Source organism: Capsicum annuum, chromosome 1 (assembly GCF_002878395.1).
Source record: "Capsicum annuum cultivar UCD-10X-F1 chromosome 1, UCD10Xv1.1, whole genome shotgun sequence".
Lineage (NCBI taxonomy): Eukaryota > Viridiplantae > Streptophyta > Magnoliopsida > Solanales > Solanaceae > Capsicum > Capsicum annuum.
The window spans coordinates 161,354,284-161,369,972 of NC_061111.1; the positions used below are offsets into that span (position 1 = coordinate 161,354,284).

Here is a 15,689-nt window from a genome sequence, read left to right on the forward strand (position 1 = left end):
TAAATGAATTGATTATCAATAAAGAGAAAGAAAGTTTACTTCTAGTTCCGTTTCTTGAGATTTCAATGAAGAAATTGGGTTATGACCCATCTTGATCCACCCTTTCAGCTCAAATAACATTTGGACGGTGATTTGGAGCCTCTTTGAATCGACTTATTTTAGATATTTTTTAGTCTAAATGGGTTTTAGTAGTGTTTGAGCAAGATAGAAATATTTTTAATCACATATTTTAAGTCAATAATCCAAACGTATTACTTATATATGCTTATAAGCCTTTCCAAATAGACTTTTATTAACTTAGCTCATCCTAACCTGTCGAACACAACCCAACTACTTTACTTAGGATCCATAAACAGGGGCGGAGCCACCTTTAGCTCAAGGGGGTTTATCCAAACCTTCATCGAAGAAAAATTATACTATTTACACATGATTAAAATTATCTTATATATATATATATGGAGAGAGAGAGTTAATATTGAACTCATTTCGACTAGTTTGTACGTTTACTTCAATAAAAATTCTAACTTTATCACTATCCATGAAGGTGAATTGGCTTGGACAAATAGTTAAAAGTAAATCTAACTGAATAATAGTGACCTTAACTTAGTACTAGCCATCAACTTTCATTACAAAAACATAGCATGTGCTTTCTTTAAAGTTATTATTGAAGTCAATTTACAGTAGTACGTACTTACAAAGAAGTATTTCATGTGATAGATGGAGAGCGTGCTAGAAAAAATGTGAGTATTTTCATGTAGAGACATAGTTTGACTTTGGAGGTGACTATATATGTATGTAAATAGGAACACAGTAGACCCATTGTTACAGTAGAATTCTTTTAAGAAATAAAAGACAAAATTAGCAAAGTCTGAATATTTCATTGTATGTTTTGATTGGCTGGCAAAAATGTAAATGAATAATGTGGAAATATATTGGATGAAATTGGGGCCGAAAGCGAATGTATAACGGGTGGACCCGGAATACCCATCATACAACCAGCTACCTCTATTCATCATTACCCAACTGTCTTATACCCCACTCTGCCATACTCCATATGGGCCCTACCTACTTCTCTTCTCTTTTCTTATTCTTTTTATTTTATCAACAAAAACATAAAGAAAATTTTTAGAATTACCCATAGTTGGAGGCCTAATTAACTAACATAATGATAGTTTGGATAATAATTAAATGTAGCAATATTTTTTTAAATTCATTAATACAATGGTTTTTGACATTCTCCCTTTGTCTGTGGTACATTACTGCGCTATATATCAGCAATACAATAATAGATAGCAGCAACAACAATAATAATAACATATAATGAGAGAATATATGCAAATCTTACATCTATTTTCAAGAGGTATAGAAGTCATTTTCAAAAGACTAATATAACAACAAATACAAAGCGAACTATCGTATTAGAATAGATAATTGTATCACTGAACAAATAGTTATATTATCTATTGATATAAAATAAATTTTAGAAATTATTTGTATCACCGCTACATGACGATTTAAGAAACTATAACTATGTTTGATAGTCATGTTGAACTCTCTTTATGTTTTGTAAAGTGTATACATTTAGGGTCGTTTGAGATAGTGTATAAGAATAATGCAAAATATAGTGTGTTAGTGATGCTTGTATTAGTTATACTTGTGTTAGTTATGCTTGCATTAATTATGCTTGTATTTTTTTATGTAGTGTTTGGTTTGATGTATTAAAAATAACATGAATTAAATAATTTCTATTATTTTTTTTTTACAAAAATTTCCTCCAAATATATGTTGGAAGGGATGCGGAAATTTTTTTGAGGGATAATAGTATTTTTAATTATGTTAATGCATGCATTGGATCCATTATATTGTTAATACCATGGATTTTGAGGTATTATAATACACACCTTAATACACAATAGAGTGTATAACTAATGCAAGTATTAATTATACATAAAGTGAAAAAGTATACCAAACAAGGTATTAGTAATGCACATTAAACTAATGCATGCATTAACTTTTCAATACATACACTCTATCAAACGATCCCTTAGGGGGTGTTTGGTGTAAGGTATAAGGGATAATGTTCTGGGAAAAAATGCAAAGTTATTTTATCTTGTGTTTGGTTGAAGGAATTATTTATCCTACCACTTATACCATAGCGATGGAATAAATTATCCTATATACATGATGGGATAACTAATTCCGAAATAGCTAATTTCTGGATGGGATTAATTATCTCGGGATAACTTGTTCCAACCAAACCACACCTATTTTCCGAGAAGAAAAAATATACTAGTATGTATATAAGCTAAACCAGTAACAAGAAAATTTTGTATAATATATGTATTGGCTGGAATGAAACCTACATCTGCAGACCCTCATACAAGAAGACACCTGGCAATCCAGCAACTGTTTGAGACGTATCATTGGTCCCCAAATATGATTTGATAAAGTAAGTAAAATTTGTGCACTATGTTTTATATCAAAATAATTTAATTAGTTAAATAATCCCTATGACAACGTTAAATCGTAAAAGAAAAAAGCAAAAGAAAATAGATAGGTACGTACTAAATATTGTTAGGTCTGTCCACATGTTTTGTTCGAGGATTCCCCACCCCAATTATGTCTAAAGATAAACAGAGGCTACAAGGAGAGGTAGCAGCCACCAAGGGTTGTTTCTTATCTAAGCACCATATACTTCAAACACCTCTTTTGTAATTTGTGTCTTCAATTATTGGCTTATTTCCAACTCCCTCTGTCTTCTTCATGAATTGACATCATTTTGGACGATTCAAACACTACTAAACAACCTATTCCTCTTTACACAATTAGTTTGGAATACCAATTGTTCTGTTGAAGTGGTAAAAACTATTTCCTTTATAATTAGAGGTTTCAAATGTGTGTTGGGTTCGAAATCGAGAGGACGACATGCGGAAGCTTAATTTTTACAAATCAAGACGGTGATAATTCAGATGACAAATAAAAATATACTAAAAATATATTATTGGATATAATTTGACCAACTGGCCTACACAAGAAACTAATATTAAGGAAATATGAAAACTATAAACTATTGGGAGAAAAATTCTCCCTAAATGAGACTCTTTAAAGGCTACATTGTGGATGCTATTATGTTAAGGTATGAGACTATTTATAGAATTTCAAAACTTTTTCTCAAGAAAGAGGTTAGCTAAATATGAAAAAGTTTTATAGTTTCCTTTTATGAAAAGTAAAAGTATTTATGGTTACTTTTATTTTCCTTACAAGAAAAAGTAAAACTTAATTTTGATACGAAAATCAGGGCAAAAACTCTAACAATATAAAGTTGTCCTTTAATTCGTAGAAACTGTTTTATCCACTAAAGCAGAATTTTCCAACGCAAATCCAAATTTATCAAGACGCTAGAATTATTTTTCTTTTTCAAACTCAACCAAGAATAAGTAATTAGTTTTGAATCCTTAAAAATGGGATGCAGTTTACATCTTTTAATCCTTAAAAATGTACCTATTGTGTTCAAAAGCAAATCTACGATTTATGAGTTCAGAGAAAGCCTAATGTTATACACATAAGTGTAGTTTTTTTTTTTTTTTGTATAAATGTATTCACAAATCAAATCGAAGAAAATGAGTTCAGTAAAAATCGCTTCTAACTAATATGTATTCACGGATCAAGTCGAAGGGAATGAGTCCTAACTAAGTTAATTAGCTATGTTACGTTATTGTATATATGTATTTATGGATTAAGTCGAAGGGAATAAATACGATGGAACTCGCTCTAGAGTGGCCACTTATTACGATAGCAATATTACATAATTATATTTGAATTAGGGACATGGATTAATAATGGAGCTAATCACATTGGGGGTACATTTAAGTGATGGTGGTCCTAACTTACAGGACGAGCTGGAGGTCCAAGGTGGGTTCCCTTATTAACATACGACACGTATGAGTCCCAAGGTTTAGAAGCATTATGGTGATGTGGCAATACACATGGTCTAAAGTAAAATTACTAAGCTGTCCCTCCATTAAAGAGAAAGGTTTTAGGGATGGGCCTTTTGTGCCTTTAAAGACAAAACCAACTAGCCATCCGTATTTCATGTGCATTCATTAAATATAAAATGTGGGTAAAATGGAAAAGGGCAAAGCATGATTGTTGTGCCTCACGATTGTGGTGGAGTGATAAATATTATTTTATTTTTAATCAAAAATTTTGAGTTTAAGTTCTTCTAGAATATATAGTTATTTTTGTTATGAACATTTATCCTTGATATAAAATTTTCCAACTCGAATTCAAATTTAATAAATCACAGAATGAGGAAAAAAAAGAAGAAGATTCTTGTGCCTTAGGAGAGCAATCACTTTGTTTCTACTTTTACCGGCTTATCGTCTTCCTTTCTCTTTATTCTCCATTAATTCCCTTCTTTGGCAAATTTAATAGGAGTATTAATTAAAAATGAGCTTTCCTTCATAATATATGATATATCCTTGTGCTTTATCCAGGAAAGAAGATCCTACATGTGAGGGGACATGACACACAGCTAAAAATTAATTAAGAAAAGAAAAGAACACTTTTATCTCTAACATACTGTCGTTTGGTGTGAACTCTAAAGGATAAGTAGTTTCGAAATAAAATAAAGGATTATTTTATTATATGTTTGGTTGGAGGTATTAGTTAATACCGGAATAATTTATCCCACCATTTACACCATAGTGATGAGATAAGTTATCCAAATGCATGGTGGATAAGTTATTCTGAGATAATTAATCCCGAAATTAATAATCTCGTGATAACTATTTTCCAACCAAACGACGTAAAATAGATGAAATGATTCACATAATTTTTTTTTAGTATTCACATAATTCAACATAGATGGCTTGGAGATAGAGAAATAACTTTAGAACCAATGTTCAAATTTAATGGAGACTGCGCTAGCTAGGTGAATTCTTCCATAAATTTAGTAAATAAAATTATTAATAATATACCTTTTTTTTTTAATAAATATTGTTCAATATACATGTTGATGGAAGAAATAAGTTATCCAGTAAATTCATTAAGGTGCACACAAAAGTGGTTCTAATATTATTCCCATTTGAATTTCTTTTCAAAAAAAAAAAAAAAAAAGCCCAATATATATCATCCAAATACATTTTCCATTTGTCTGTTGAATTTTTGTTCTCCGTGAAACAATTTAATACCTCCGAAAGTTCAAGCCTCCCAACTTAACCAAAAGTAGCATTCACTTGTCACTTGAAGTTTCAGTCGTAGAATTTAAAATTTTATAATAATAGTTATATTTTAATTATTGAAATATTAGAAAAAATAACTGGTTATGACTCATTTAACAAGAACATGAATTATATAATATAATTATAACATTATCCAGTATAATTCTTAAAGTAAATTTAGAATAGTGATATATATGCAAACTAGTTGCGAAAATTTCATGAGTGGTTATCTAACTTTATGTTTATCATCCAAAAATCATTGTTCTTTGTTTTGTTTCATGGAAATCATTTAAGTTTGCGTCATCTTTCAAAAATAACTTTGATAAAGCTTGGTAAAACCCTATCTAAAATTAAACAAAATAGTATATTAGTAAGGGTAAGTAAATGAAAATGTAACTATTTTACTTTAAAATAAATTTAATTTTTTTTTTCTAGTTGTACTTTATTTCAATTTCGTTAAATTTTTTAGGTAGAGTTTCTCAAATATATAAAAATAAAAAGACTCATTTTTTATAAAATAGTGAATCAAAACTGCTCAAAAGTATATTTAAGGGATCATTTAAAACTTCTTCTCGGACATAAAGGATATTTTTGTTATTTTCTCTCACATTCAAGGTAGAGTTTTTCCCAAATATTGTCAAAGTTATTTTGTGAAAAATGAGATAAAATTAAATAATTTTTATGTAACAAAATAAAGAATAATGACTTTTGAATAATGACTACCCTTGAAATTTTCTCCAAACTAGCTATTTTATTTCTATTCTGAAAAAAGATAGAGAGATTATTTTTAATAAATTCTTAGCTCAATCAATAACATAATATTAAGCCTATTATAGATAAACAAAAATTTTAAGAGAATTTATTTTTGATAGGATAATAAAAAATGAAATTTGTATCTATATCAATCCAAAATATAGGTGAAAAATGTCCCAAGAGTTTAAGGGAGACCAAGTCACGTCCTACAACACATGGGACAAACTCTATCAGTAATATTTTCAACCTTATGCATTACTCTCGTCATTTTAAAATAAGTAATATTTTTTTTATATGACTATACTCTTTAATAAATTATTCACTATTAAAAAATTTAAAAATTATTATCAATTTAATTCTAATTAAATTTTATTATTTTGAAAATTAACATTAATTATTATATTTAAACTTAATGATATATTAAAAAAATTATAATCAAAATACTTTTGAAGTCTTAAACACACACTTGTTCAAAAACAAAACAACACCCCTCAAAGGAGCACTTATAAAAAAAAATAGGGGTATTAAATAAAAACAAACAAATGTAAGTGACTCCCTCTATTTTACTATTCTTTATTAAAAAAAGGATATTTTAGTTTACTTGTAAATTTCCTGAAATTAAAAAAAAATCTATTATTTTCTCTGTTTAAAAAAGAATGGCCTAATTTGGCTTGACACAAAGTTTAAGAAAATAAAGAAGACTTTTGAATCCTATGATCATAAATTAAAGTTGTGTCAAATGTACCAAAATGTCCTTTAATCTTGTTGCCCTAAACATGTCACGTGGAAAGTTGAAGTTAAAGTATTGCCAAAAAAGGAAATGGGACATTCTTTTTTAAACGGACTAAAAAGAAAAGTAGATCATTATTTTTTAAACGGAGAAAATATTTTTTTAATACTCCACTCATTATTAAAATATTATATAAAGTATAAACAGTTAAATATAGCTTTTTAGATTGTTATTAATAATGTAAATTTTGTAAAACAAACCACTAATAATACTTTTGTTTTGGCCATTATCAAGTCACATGAGCAATCGTTACTGGAACGCTTATTGCTTATTTATGTAAAGTTCGAAAGCCTTCAGGTCATATTGAGATCACTTCTAAGATCAATGGACATTATTTATTGTTTGGAGTTTGGACAATGAATTTTTTTTTTTTTATTTCTCATTCAGTATCCAGTATTCATATTGGAGTTCGATTAATTTGAATTTGTACCGGGTAGGGCCTCATTCGGGGGTAGCGCTCCCAACAGAGTTTTCTCCATGCTCAAGGTTGAACCCTCAACATCTGATTAAGGGTGGAGCAGCCCCATTCGCTGCACCACAACTCATGTTGGTTGGACAATGAAATTGAAAACTAGCACGTCAAGCACTCAAATTCAAAATTTTATTTATCACATTATGGTTTCAAAATTTCTCCATAAATTTAGAAGATAAAATTCTTTCGTCATAAAGTCTTCACCATTAATTTTATGAAAAACATATACACGTTATCTGACAAAGGACATTATTAATATTTGCATTTCTAAAGGTACAAATAATAATACATGATTTAGCGACACATAAATAAAATTTATAGGTGTTCATTTATAATATAGTTTATTGCTCGGTACATTTTAGTCCGAAAATAAGGTGATCATTACATTTGAAATTCCGGTAAGAGTATACATTAATTTGACGTATCCATGGAGTAAAAGGGAGATAACTTATGGGGTACCAGAGCTTAAAAAGACTGAAATTATGTGTCTGTTTGACGATGAAATTTTTTTTTTCAAATAGGAATAATATTTTGGAGAATTGTTTGAATATATTCCTTCATCCATTTTTATGTTGCCGTTTTTTTAAAAAAAAAAAATAGCAAAAGATAATTTATAAGTTAATTTGAATTTATCATCACTATTAGTTATAGTTATTTTTAATGCATTTCTTAAGATATTAAATTTATTATATTTTAAAAAGTGATATAATAAAATTGCAATTCTATTTATTGTTCCTTAAAAAATATGTCAAATTGATATTAATTAAATAAAGATGGACGAAAAGAATAGAATTGTTATATTTTTTTCCACATCACAATTTTTGAAGTCCATTTCTTTTTTCAGAAAAATTTCTCAAAAACTAATTTTATAATTTTCATTTCAAATCAATCACTAAATTGCTTCCTCTGTTTCTAAATGGTTGTCATCATTTTTATTTTCATTTTCTCAAGAAAAACATCAATGAGTACATGCTAAATTAATTAAGATGCCTTTATTTATTACTTTTATCTATTTAATTGTTTTACACTATATTAAGAGCGCTTTATATTTATGATGAAGTGTAAAAGTAGAAAAAAATAAGTAATTATGTTTTGATTTTTGTGAAAAGACAAATGCTAAGTACTAATATTTATTTTTAGTTAGGACGACCTACTAATTAGAAACAAATAATTTTATTTTAGTATCGCCTCAACTGGTTTTTTTATTATTCAGTATATTAAAAGTAGATGTTTAATTAACTTGTTTAGTTTGACAGATTAAGAAATAATAATTTATTTTTGACTAGTTTAAAATAGTTGGTCCTTTTTTGACTTGGCAATCCAATTAAGAAAATATTTATTTAGGGTTTAATTTATCAAATTAGCCTTATTAATTATATTTTGAAAATGTAATGTTGAGGATAGTATCGAAAGAATATAATAAAATATTATTTATTTCATCAAAGGGACAACTAAATTAAAATAAATATTTTTAGAAAGAGAGCTAACTAAAACACAAATGAGGGAGTAATTTGACTTGACGCTGAATTTAAGAAAATAAAGAAGATTTTTGAAATTCGTGGTTCTAAATTAAAGTTATGTCAAATTTACCAAAATGTCTTTTAACCTTATGATTTTAAATATGTCATGTGAAAGTTGAAACTAAAGTATTGTCACGAAAAGAAAAAAAACATTTTTTTAAACAGGTTAAAAATAAAAGTATGTCATTCTTTTCGAAACACGGAGAGTACTTTTCATTTCAAATACTCAAACTATTTATAAATAATAAGAGTAATATAATAAAATTATATAGTTACTCCCTTCGACTATCTTGACTTATTTATGTTGACTAGACTTATATTTTAAAAATAATAAATAAAAATATAATTTAGCATATCACTCTTATTAATAATTAGGGTAAATAAGTAAATTGAGCAGAAGAAATAGTACTCCCTCCATCTCAAATTACCCGTTCCAAATTGAATGGTATATTGATTAAGAAAAATAATTAATAACATGACTGGTTTACCATAGTATCTCTATTAAATAATATTTACATTTTAATTTGAAGAAAAAATAATTAATACAAAGGATAAAATATGAAAAAAAAATTATCACTTCTTGATTAATTAAAAAAAATAAGTAAAATGAGAAATCAAATAAAAAAATTTGGAACAGGTAATTTGGAATGGGGAGTCAATAAGTCGGCTGTAAATTCTCGCACCGTATTTACTTCCTTTTTTGATGTGTCTTATTTTTATTTTTTTAGCGGTAGTTGAACCAAACAACCCGTGATCCGGCAACCGGAAACTACCGGTTTTGAAGACAATAGTTGACCGATAGTGTCCGGTCATAACATACTCCCCTGATTTTAGTATACTTATCATCACACTTTCAATTTAGGAACCTCCTAAAACGATTTATCACATTTTTATATAATTTTTAGTTTCTTATAATGGCCACTCATATTTAACTACTAATATGATATTTTCTATCAAACAATTATTTCCTTCAAACTCTTTTTAAAGGAAAAGATATAATTAACTGGAATTAAACTAAGCTAAGTAGAAATATAGAATAAGTAATAGTGAGATAATTATATAATCAATCAAAAGTCAAAACTATTTTGAAACCAAAATGAGAATACTAGATTCATTTTATTTCAAATTATGATATGAGATTATTATTTACCCCCCAAAAAAAAAAATGATGATATGAGATTGTTATAATTTGAGAGCTTAAACTGGTCTTGACTATGACTCTCATAAATTTCCAATATATTTTAAGGTGAAATCATTTTTACCTTTAACTTTCGTGAAAAAGTCAAACTCCCCCTCAACAATAATCATACTCCCTTTTTATCCTATGCAATATCTATTTTGCTCTTATAATTTTAATTCTATATTTATGTAATATCTTTTTATATTATATGTAATGAATATTTTTTAACATGGATATTTATAGCATTTTATTTAAGTTTATTAACTTTATACGCAAATTAATACATTTTATAAATTTATCACAAAATTCAATATTATTTTTAAGATCGTTATTTTAGTATTGTATGTATTAAAGAGTAGTTTGATGTGAGGTATAATTATAATAATTCAGAGATAAAGTTCATGATTATTTATCCTGCGTTTAATTAGATGCATGATGTAGTCTCAAAATTATTTGTCACACCATTTATACCACAGTGATGAGATAAGTTATGTCACACACATATCAGTACAACTTATTTTGTAATAACTAATCCCGGAATAACTTGTTTCCAAACAACCCACCCCTAAGTGTGTATATATACATATGTATGTACATGCATGTGCGTATATTTTCGTGTTTTATCACTCTCTTATTAAATTTGTTTCGCATTACTTAACTTTTTGTTGATATAACACAATTCTTAAAAAAAATTTACTTAGAGATATATTTTACTAAATTAACCTTATTAATAATAATTTGAAACTTTAAATTTGTCTATACTGTTACTTTATATAGTTATTTAACATTAAAGGGTAGAAAAGAAACATAATACAATTCTCTTGATTTCACAATTGAGCAGATAAACTAAAACATTTATTTTTAGCATGAGGATCAAGTGATAAGAAACGATATTATCTATTGTCTATATCAGTAAATAAGCTGTGATTGCCATTAATAGAGTATTACATATTTTATAATTTATACAAATAAATATAATCTTCAAAATTTGACCTTATTTTTGTTCGAGAAAAAATCTAGTATCCCAAAACTATGACCATATTTGCTACGACACTCATCAACTTCGCAGGGGTCCTATTACCCCTTAAACTAAATTTTAGCATATTTTTGTCAATCTTTTTAGCTAACGTGATACCTTTTGTCAATCATTTTAGATGACGTGACACCTTCGGTATGGACTCCATTTTATGTAATAAAGGTGCCACATTAGCACAAAAAATGATAAAAATAGGCTAAATTTGAGTTTAGGGGATAATAGGACCCCTGTGAAGTTGGAGTGTGTCGTAACAACTTTGACCATAGTTCGGGGTGGTACTAAAGGTTTATCTCTTTCATTTATTGTTTGTATTTTCTGCATTGAAATATATTTATAACATTAGTAGTACTTATTATTTTCACTTGTTAAAATAAATATTATAGTTTTGATTATTATTAATAAAACTAATTTTCTTATTATGCGAATTTACTTCATAAAGATCATCATTAGCTTATATATTTCTTACTTTTTTTTCTAGAAGATAATGTTTGTTTTTATGAAAATTTTGTTATATGAATAATGTTTATGTTTTTATGAAAAATTTGTTATATGATTTTTTTTTTAAAATAAAAATATGATGATTTTGAAGAAGTTAAAAAAAAAGAATAAAAAAATTGACGATAAAGGGTAAAACATGAATTTTAAAAAGTCAATCATGATAAAGGGGGAGTATGATTATTATTCAAAGTTGAGGAGAGAGTTTGATTTTTAAAACAAAGTTGGGGAAAGAAAATAATTTTAACCCATATATTTTATGTAATAACTTTTGTTAGGTAAAAAGAAGTTAAATTAAAAAATATTTAAATTTAAACTCCTTACTTAATTCCTAATTAAATATTTTTATCTTACCCAATAGAGTCCGATTAATATAAATTCATGCCCAAAAATACATTGATTTGAGGTTATCGTATCATTTTATTGTTGTTCTTGTTTCTGTTATTAGTTGCTATATTTTTTTTACCGTAATTTTTCATTTTCATATCTACTTTAATTTGATTTACTCGAAATTAGGTTCTTTTAAAAATAGTTTCTCCACTTCCACGTGATAAAAGTAATATCTATAAAATCTCCATATCTATGTACATTCTACTCTCTCTTTTCCTTTTTAATTGTTTTCTTTCATTTTTAGAGTCAAACGATACAAAACTTTGTTCAATATTTAAAAAGTATTTTTTAATCAAATTAAAAAAAATTACTATTTATAGTTCTTTTCACGTAATTTTTGAGTATTAATATTTTAATTTTTAAAAATTAATTTAATTTAAATTTGAAATAAGTCAAATTAGTTTATGAAAAATGAATGCACAATTAAAAAAGACGGAGGGAGCACCTTTTTTTTTTTTCTTCAAAATTTTCATATATGAGGTTAGAACTCCCTTGAAACTCGAGATCTCCCGTTAATGTTTAACTATCCCCTTTGTCCATGGTTATTAATTTGAATTTGTGTTAAGTCAAATGTAATAAATTAAAAGTGAAGGGCAAATTACATTAACTCAGAAATAGGTAGTAGAGGGTAGGGGGTCAGTGAGAGAATATGGGGTGTTGGGTATGTGGTTTGCCAGCGAAGAAGCAGAAGGATCAATACTTTCTCTCTGCTCACCTCAAAGCTGGCACTCTCTATTAAGCTATTAAGCCCCCCCTTTTCCCCCCTCTTCTCTTATTTACATCTCCACTTCCCCTTTCCCCCTCCATTCTCTCTCTCTTCACTTGGAAGAGGGGAAAAATATAATGAGTATTTGACAAGCTTTTATTAAACAAAGAAGTGAGCATTTTAATGGTTGATCATTATACATCAACCATGGCTGCCTCTCCTAATTCTATCTCTTCTGCTGAAAAGAAACATTGGTGGATTAGCAATAGAAAGGTAATCAACGAAAAAAATATTCTCTGTTTTTTCTTCTTTTTTACTTCGTAGCCTAATTTAATGTAAATGATGATTCATCATTTCTTGATTATAACAGATTGTTGATAAATATATAAAAGACGCAAAGTTTCTGATTGCCACACAAGAACATAGCGAGATTGCTTCTGCAGTTAGCCTTCTTGACGCTGCACTTGCTTTATTACCTCGTTTTGAGCTGGCTTTAGAGTTGAAAGCTCGATCTTTGCTTTACCTACGACGATTTAAGGATGTTGCTGATATGCTACAAGACTACATTCCCAGTATGAAAATGTCCTCCGATGAAACATCATCGTCGACATCGTCTTCTGGTTCATCGGAGAATTCGTCGTCGCAGTTTTCGAGGGAGCGAATGAAGCTTCTCTCGTCGGGGAGTGAATCACCGGGTAGAGAGGAGCCCGGGTTCAAGTGCTTTTCGGTTTCCGATTTGAAGAAGAAAGTTATGGCTGGACTGTGCAAGAACTGTGATAAAGAAGGGCAATGGAGGTAATTTTCTTTTTCTTTTTTCTTCTGTTACATTGATTTGGACAATGGCTTCTAAATTACGCGATAACAGCTAGCTTTTGATTTGTTTATTTTCGTTTAAGTCAAATTTGGTTTGTTAGTTTGTGCTTCTTTAATTGCTTTGTACTGACATTTTTGTATTAATAACTCCTTGAAAAATGTGGTAGTATTTATTGTAATTGCTTTGTTCAAGCTTGGGATTTATGGTGAATGAGTTGACTCGGACTCACACACGTTCAACTTTTGTGATTTTATTTCAGGTACTTGGTTCTTGGTCAGGCTTGTTGCCATTTGGGTCTTATGGAAGACGCAATGGTGTTGTTGCAGACGGGTAAACGCATTGCGACGGATGCATTCCGTCGCGAAAGCATTTGCTGGTCGGATGATAGTTTTTCGTTTGCCAAATTTCCAATCTCTGGCGAGCCGAGCACCGGAAATAGCCAGCCTCCGGCTCCTCCTAAGACGGAGTCGGAGAGCATTTCTCAACTGCTCAGCCATATCAAACTCCTGCTCCGTCGAAAAACGGCTGCAATTGCTGCTCTTGATGCAGGTCTTTATTCAGAAGCCATAAGACATTTCTCTAAAATTGTGGATGGTCGTCGTGGGGCTCCACAAGGGTTCTTAGCAGAATGCTATGTGCATCGGGCTTCAGCATATCGATCTTCTGGTCGAATCGCTGAGGCAATAGCTGATTGTAATCGAACATTAGCGTTAGACCCTTCGTGCATTGATGCTCTTAGAACTAGAGCTGCTTTGTTTGAAGCTATCCGATGCTTGCCCGACAGTCTTCACGATCTTGAGCACTTAAAGCTCCTGTATAATTCAATCTTACGTGATAGGAAGTTACCTGGACCTGTATGGAAGCATCAATGTGTGCAATACAGGGAGATTCCAGGGAGGCTTTGTTCATTGGGTGCTAAAATGCAAGAATTGAAGCAGAGAGTTGCTTCTGGTGAAACGGGGAATGTTGATTACTATGCATTGATTGGTTTGAGGCGGGGTTGTTCAAGATCCGAACTGGAAAGAGCACATCTACTGCTCACTTTAAGACACAAACCTGATAAGTCAACAAGTTTTGTGGAGAGGTGTGAGTTTGCGGATGAGAAGGATGTTGAATCTGTAAGGGATCGGGCAAAATTGTCATCATTGCTATTGTATAGATTGATCCAGAAAGGTTATACAAAATTAATGACGACAATCATTGATGAAGAAGCTGCTGAGAAGCAGAGAACTAAAGCAGCAGCTGCATTACAAGCAATGCAGCAGCAGCAAGAAGTTCAGCAAACTCAAGAACTACAACAATCTAGAGCTGAAGCAACCAGCAATGCAGCATCAAGAAGAGCATTAGAGGCTGTTGCATCGTCAAATACTACATCAAGAGTACCTTCAAAGGCTGCTGCTAATACTACTACATCAAGAGAGGCTGCTGTTAATACTACATCGTGCAGTAACAGCAGCAGGGCAGAAAGCAAGGTGGTGGTGTCAAGCTCAACAAATGCATCTTCATTTCAAGGGGTGTTCTGCAGAGACCTTGCAATTGTTGGGAATTTGTTGTCTCAAGCTGGAGCCGGGTTTAATCGCACAATTCCAATGAAATATGAGGCATTGAGCTGCTAAATGTTAAGGATACATCGTAGAAATCCGATGGACATCAGTGATTTAATTAAACTTGGACAATGTTAATACTATCGGCTCGCAAGGGAATCTGAATTTGGTGTATCATTGTACAAAGGGGAAAAAATGAATTACTATTTGCAGCCGGGAAAATTTTGCTACTACTTTTTATCTATTTCTCCCTTGCTCTATTCTCTTCTTATATATTTGTTTTTTTATTGTCAATCTTTTGGTTGCTTTTGCACTACAATGTAATGTACAGAGTTAAATTCAGCCAACCTAATTTATCTACCAGTACTCCTTTTGTTCTTGTTTGCATTGTCATAGTAGTTCAGTTGTCCTTTGTTTGTTTAGATTTGAAGCCAAGAGAAACTCGTAAAGTGGAGGTGATTTTAATGGTTCCATAGGAAAGGAAGGATTGAAAGACTAAAAATTTGCAAATTTGAGGCTTCCATCTCATGTCTTTATCTGCTGCTTTCATCACAGAACACTCAGTACAAAGGCCATTGCATTAATTATAGCAAGTGCTTACTAGTACTATGCTCTTGTTTTATGTCAGGCTTATCTCTACACTACCCTGACATTCTACTTGATTTCAATAAAGATGACTACCCTCCACCTCAACATCCATTTTTTAATCTTCTTGGTTCGTGCAATCAATTGTAATTTGTCTCATTAGAAATGGTTTTAGTGTAGAC

At 29.8% G+C, this 15,689-nt stretch overlaps 1 protein-coding gene across 1 annotated transcript; it reads left to right on the top strand.

Annotated features, from left to right (window-relative positions):
* Nucleotides 1-12,462: 12,462 nt before the first annotated feature.
* On the top strand, nt 12,463-15,301 carry LOC107840975. Its single transcript, XM_016684947.2, has 3 exons — nt 12,463-12,837; nt 12,935-13,359; nt 13,638-15,301. Exons 1-3 carry the CDS (start codon nt 12,748-12,750, stop codon nt 14,992-14,994), a joined length of 1,872 nt encoding a protein of 623 aa, XP_016540433.2. The 5' UTR covers nt 12,463-12,747; the 3' UTR covers nt 14,995-15,301.
* The last annotated feature ends 388 nt before the right edge of the window (nt 15,302-15,689 follow it).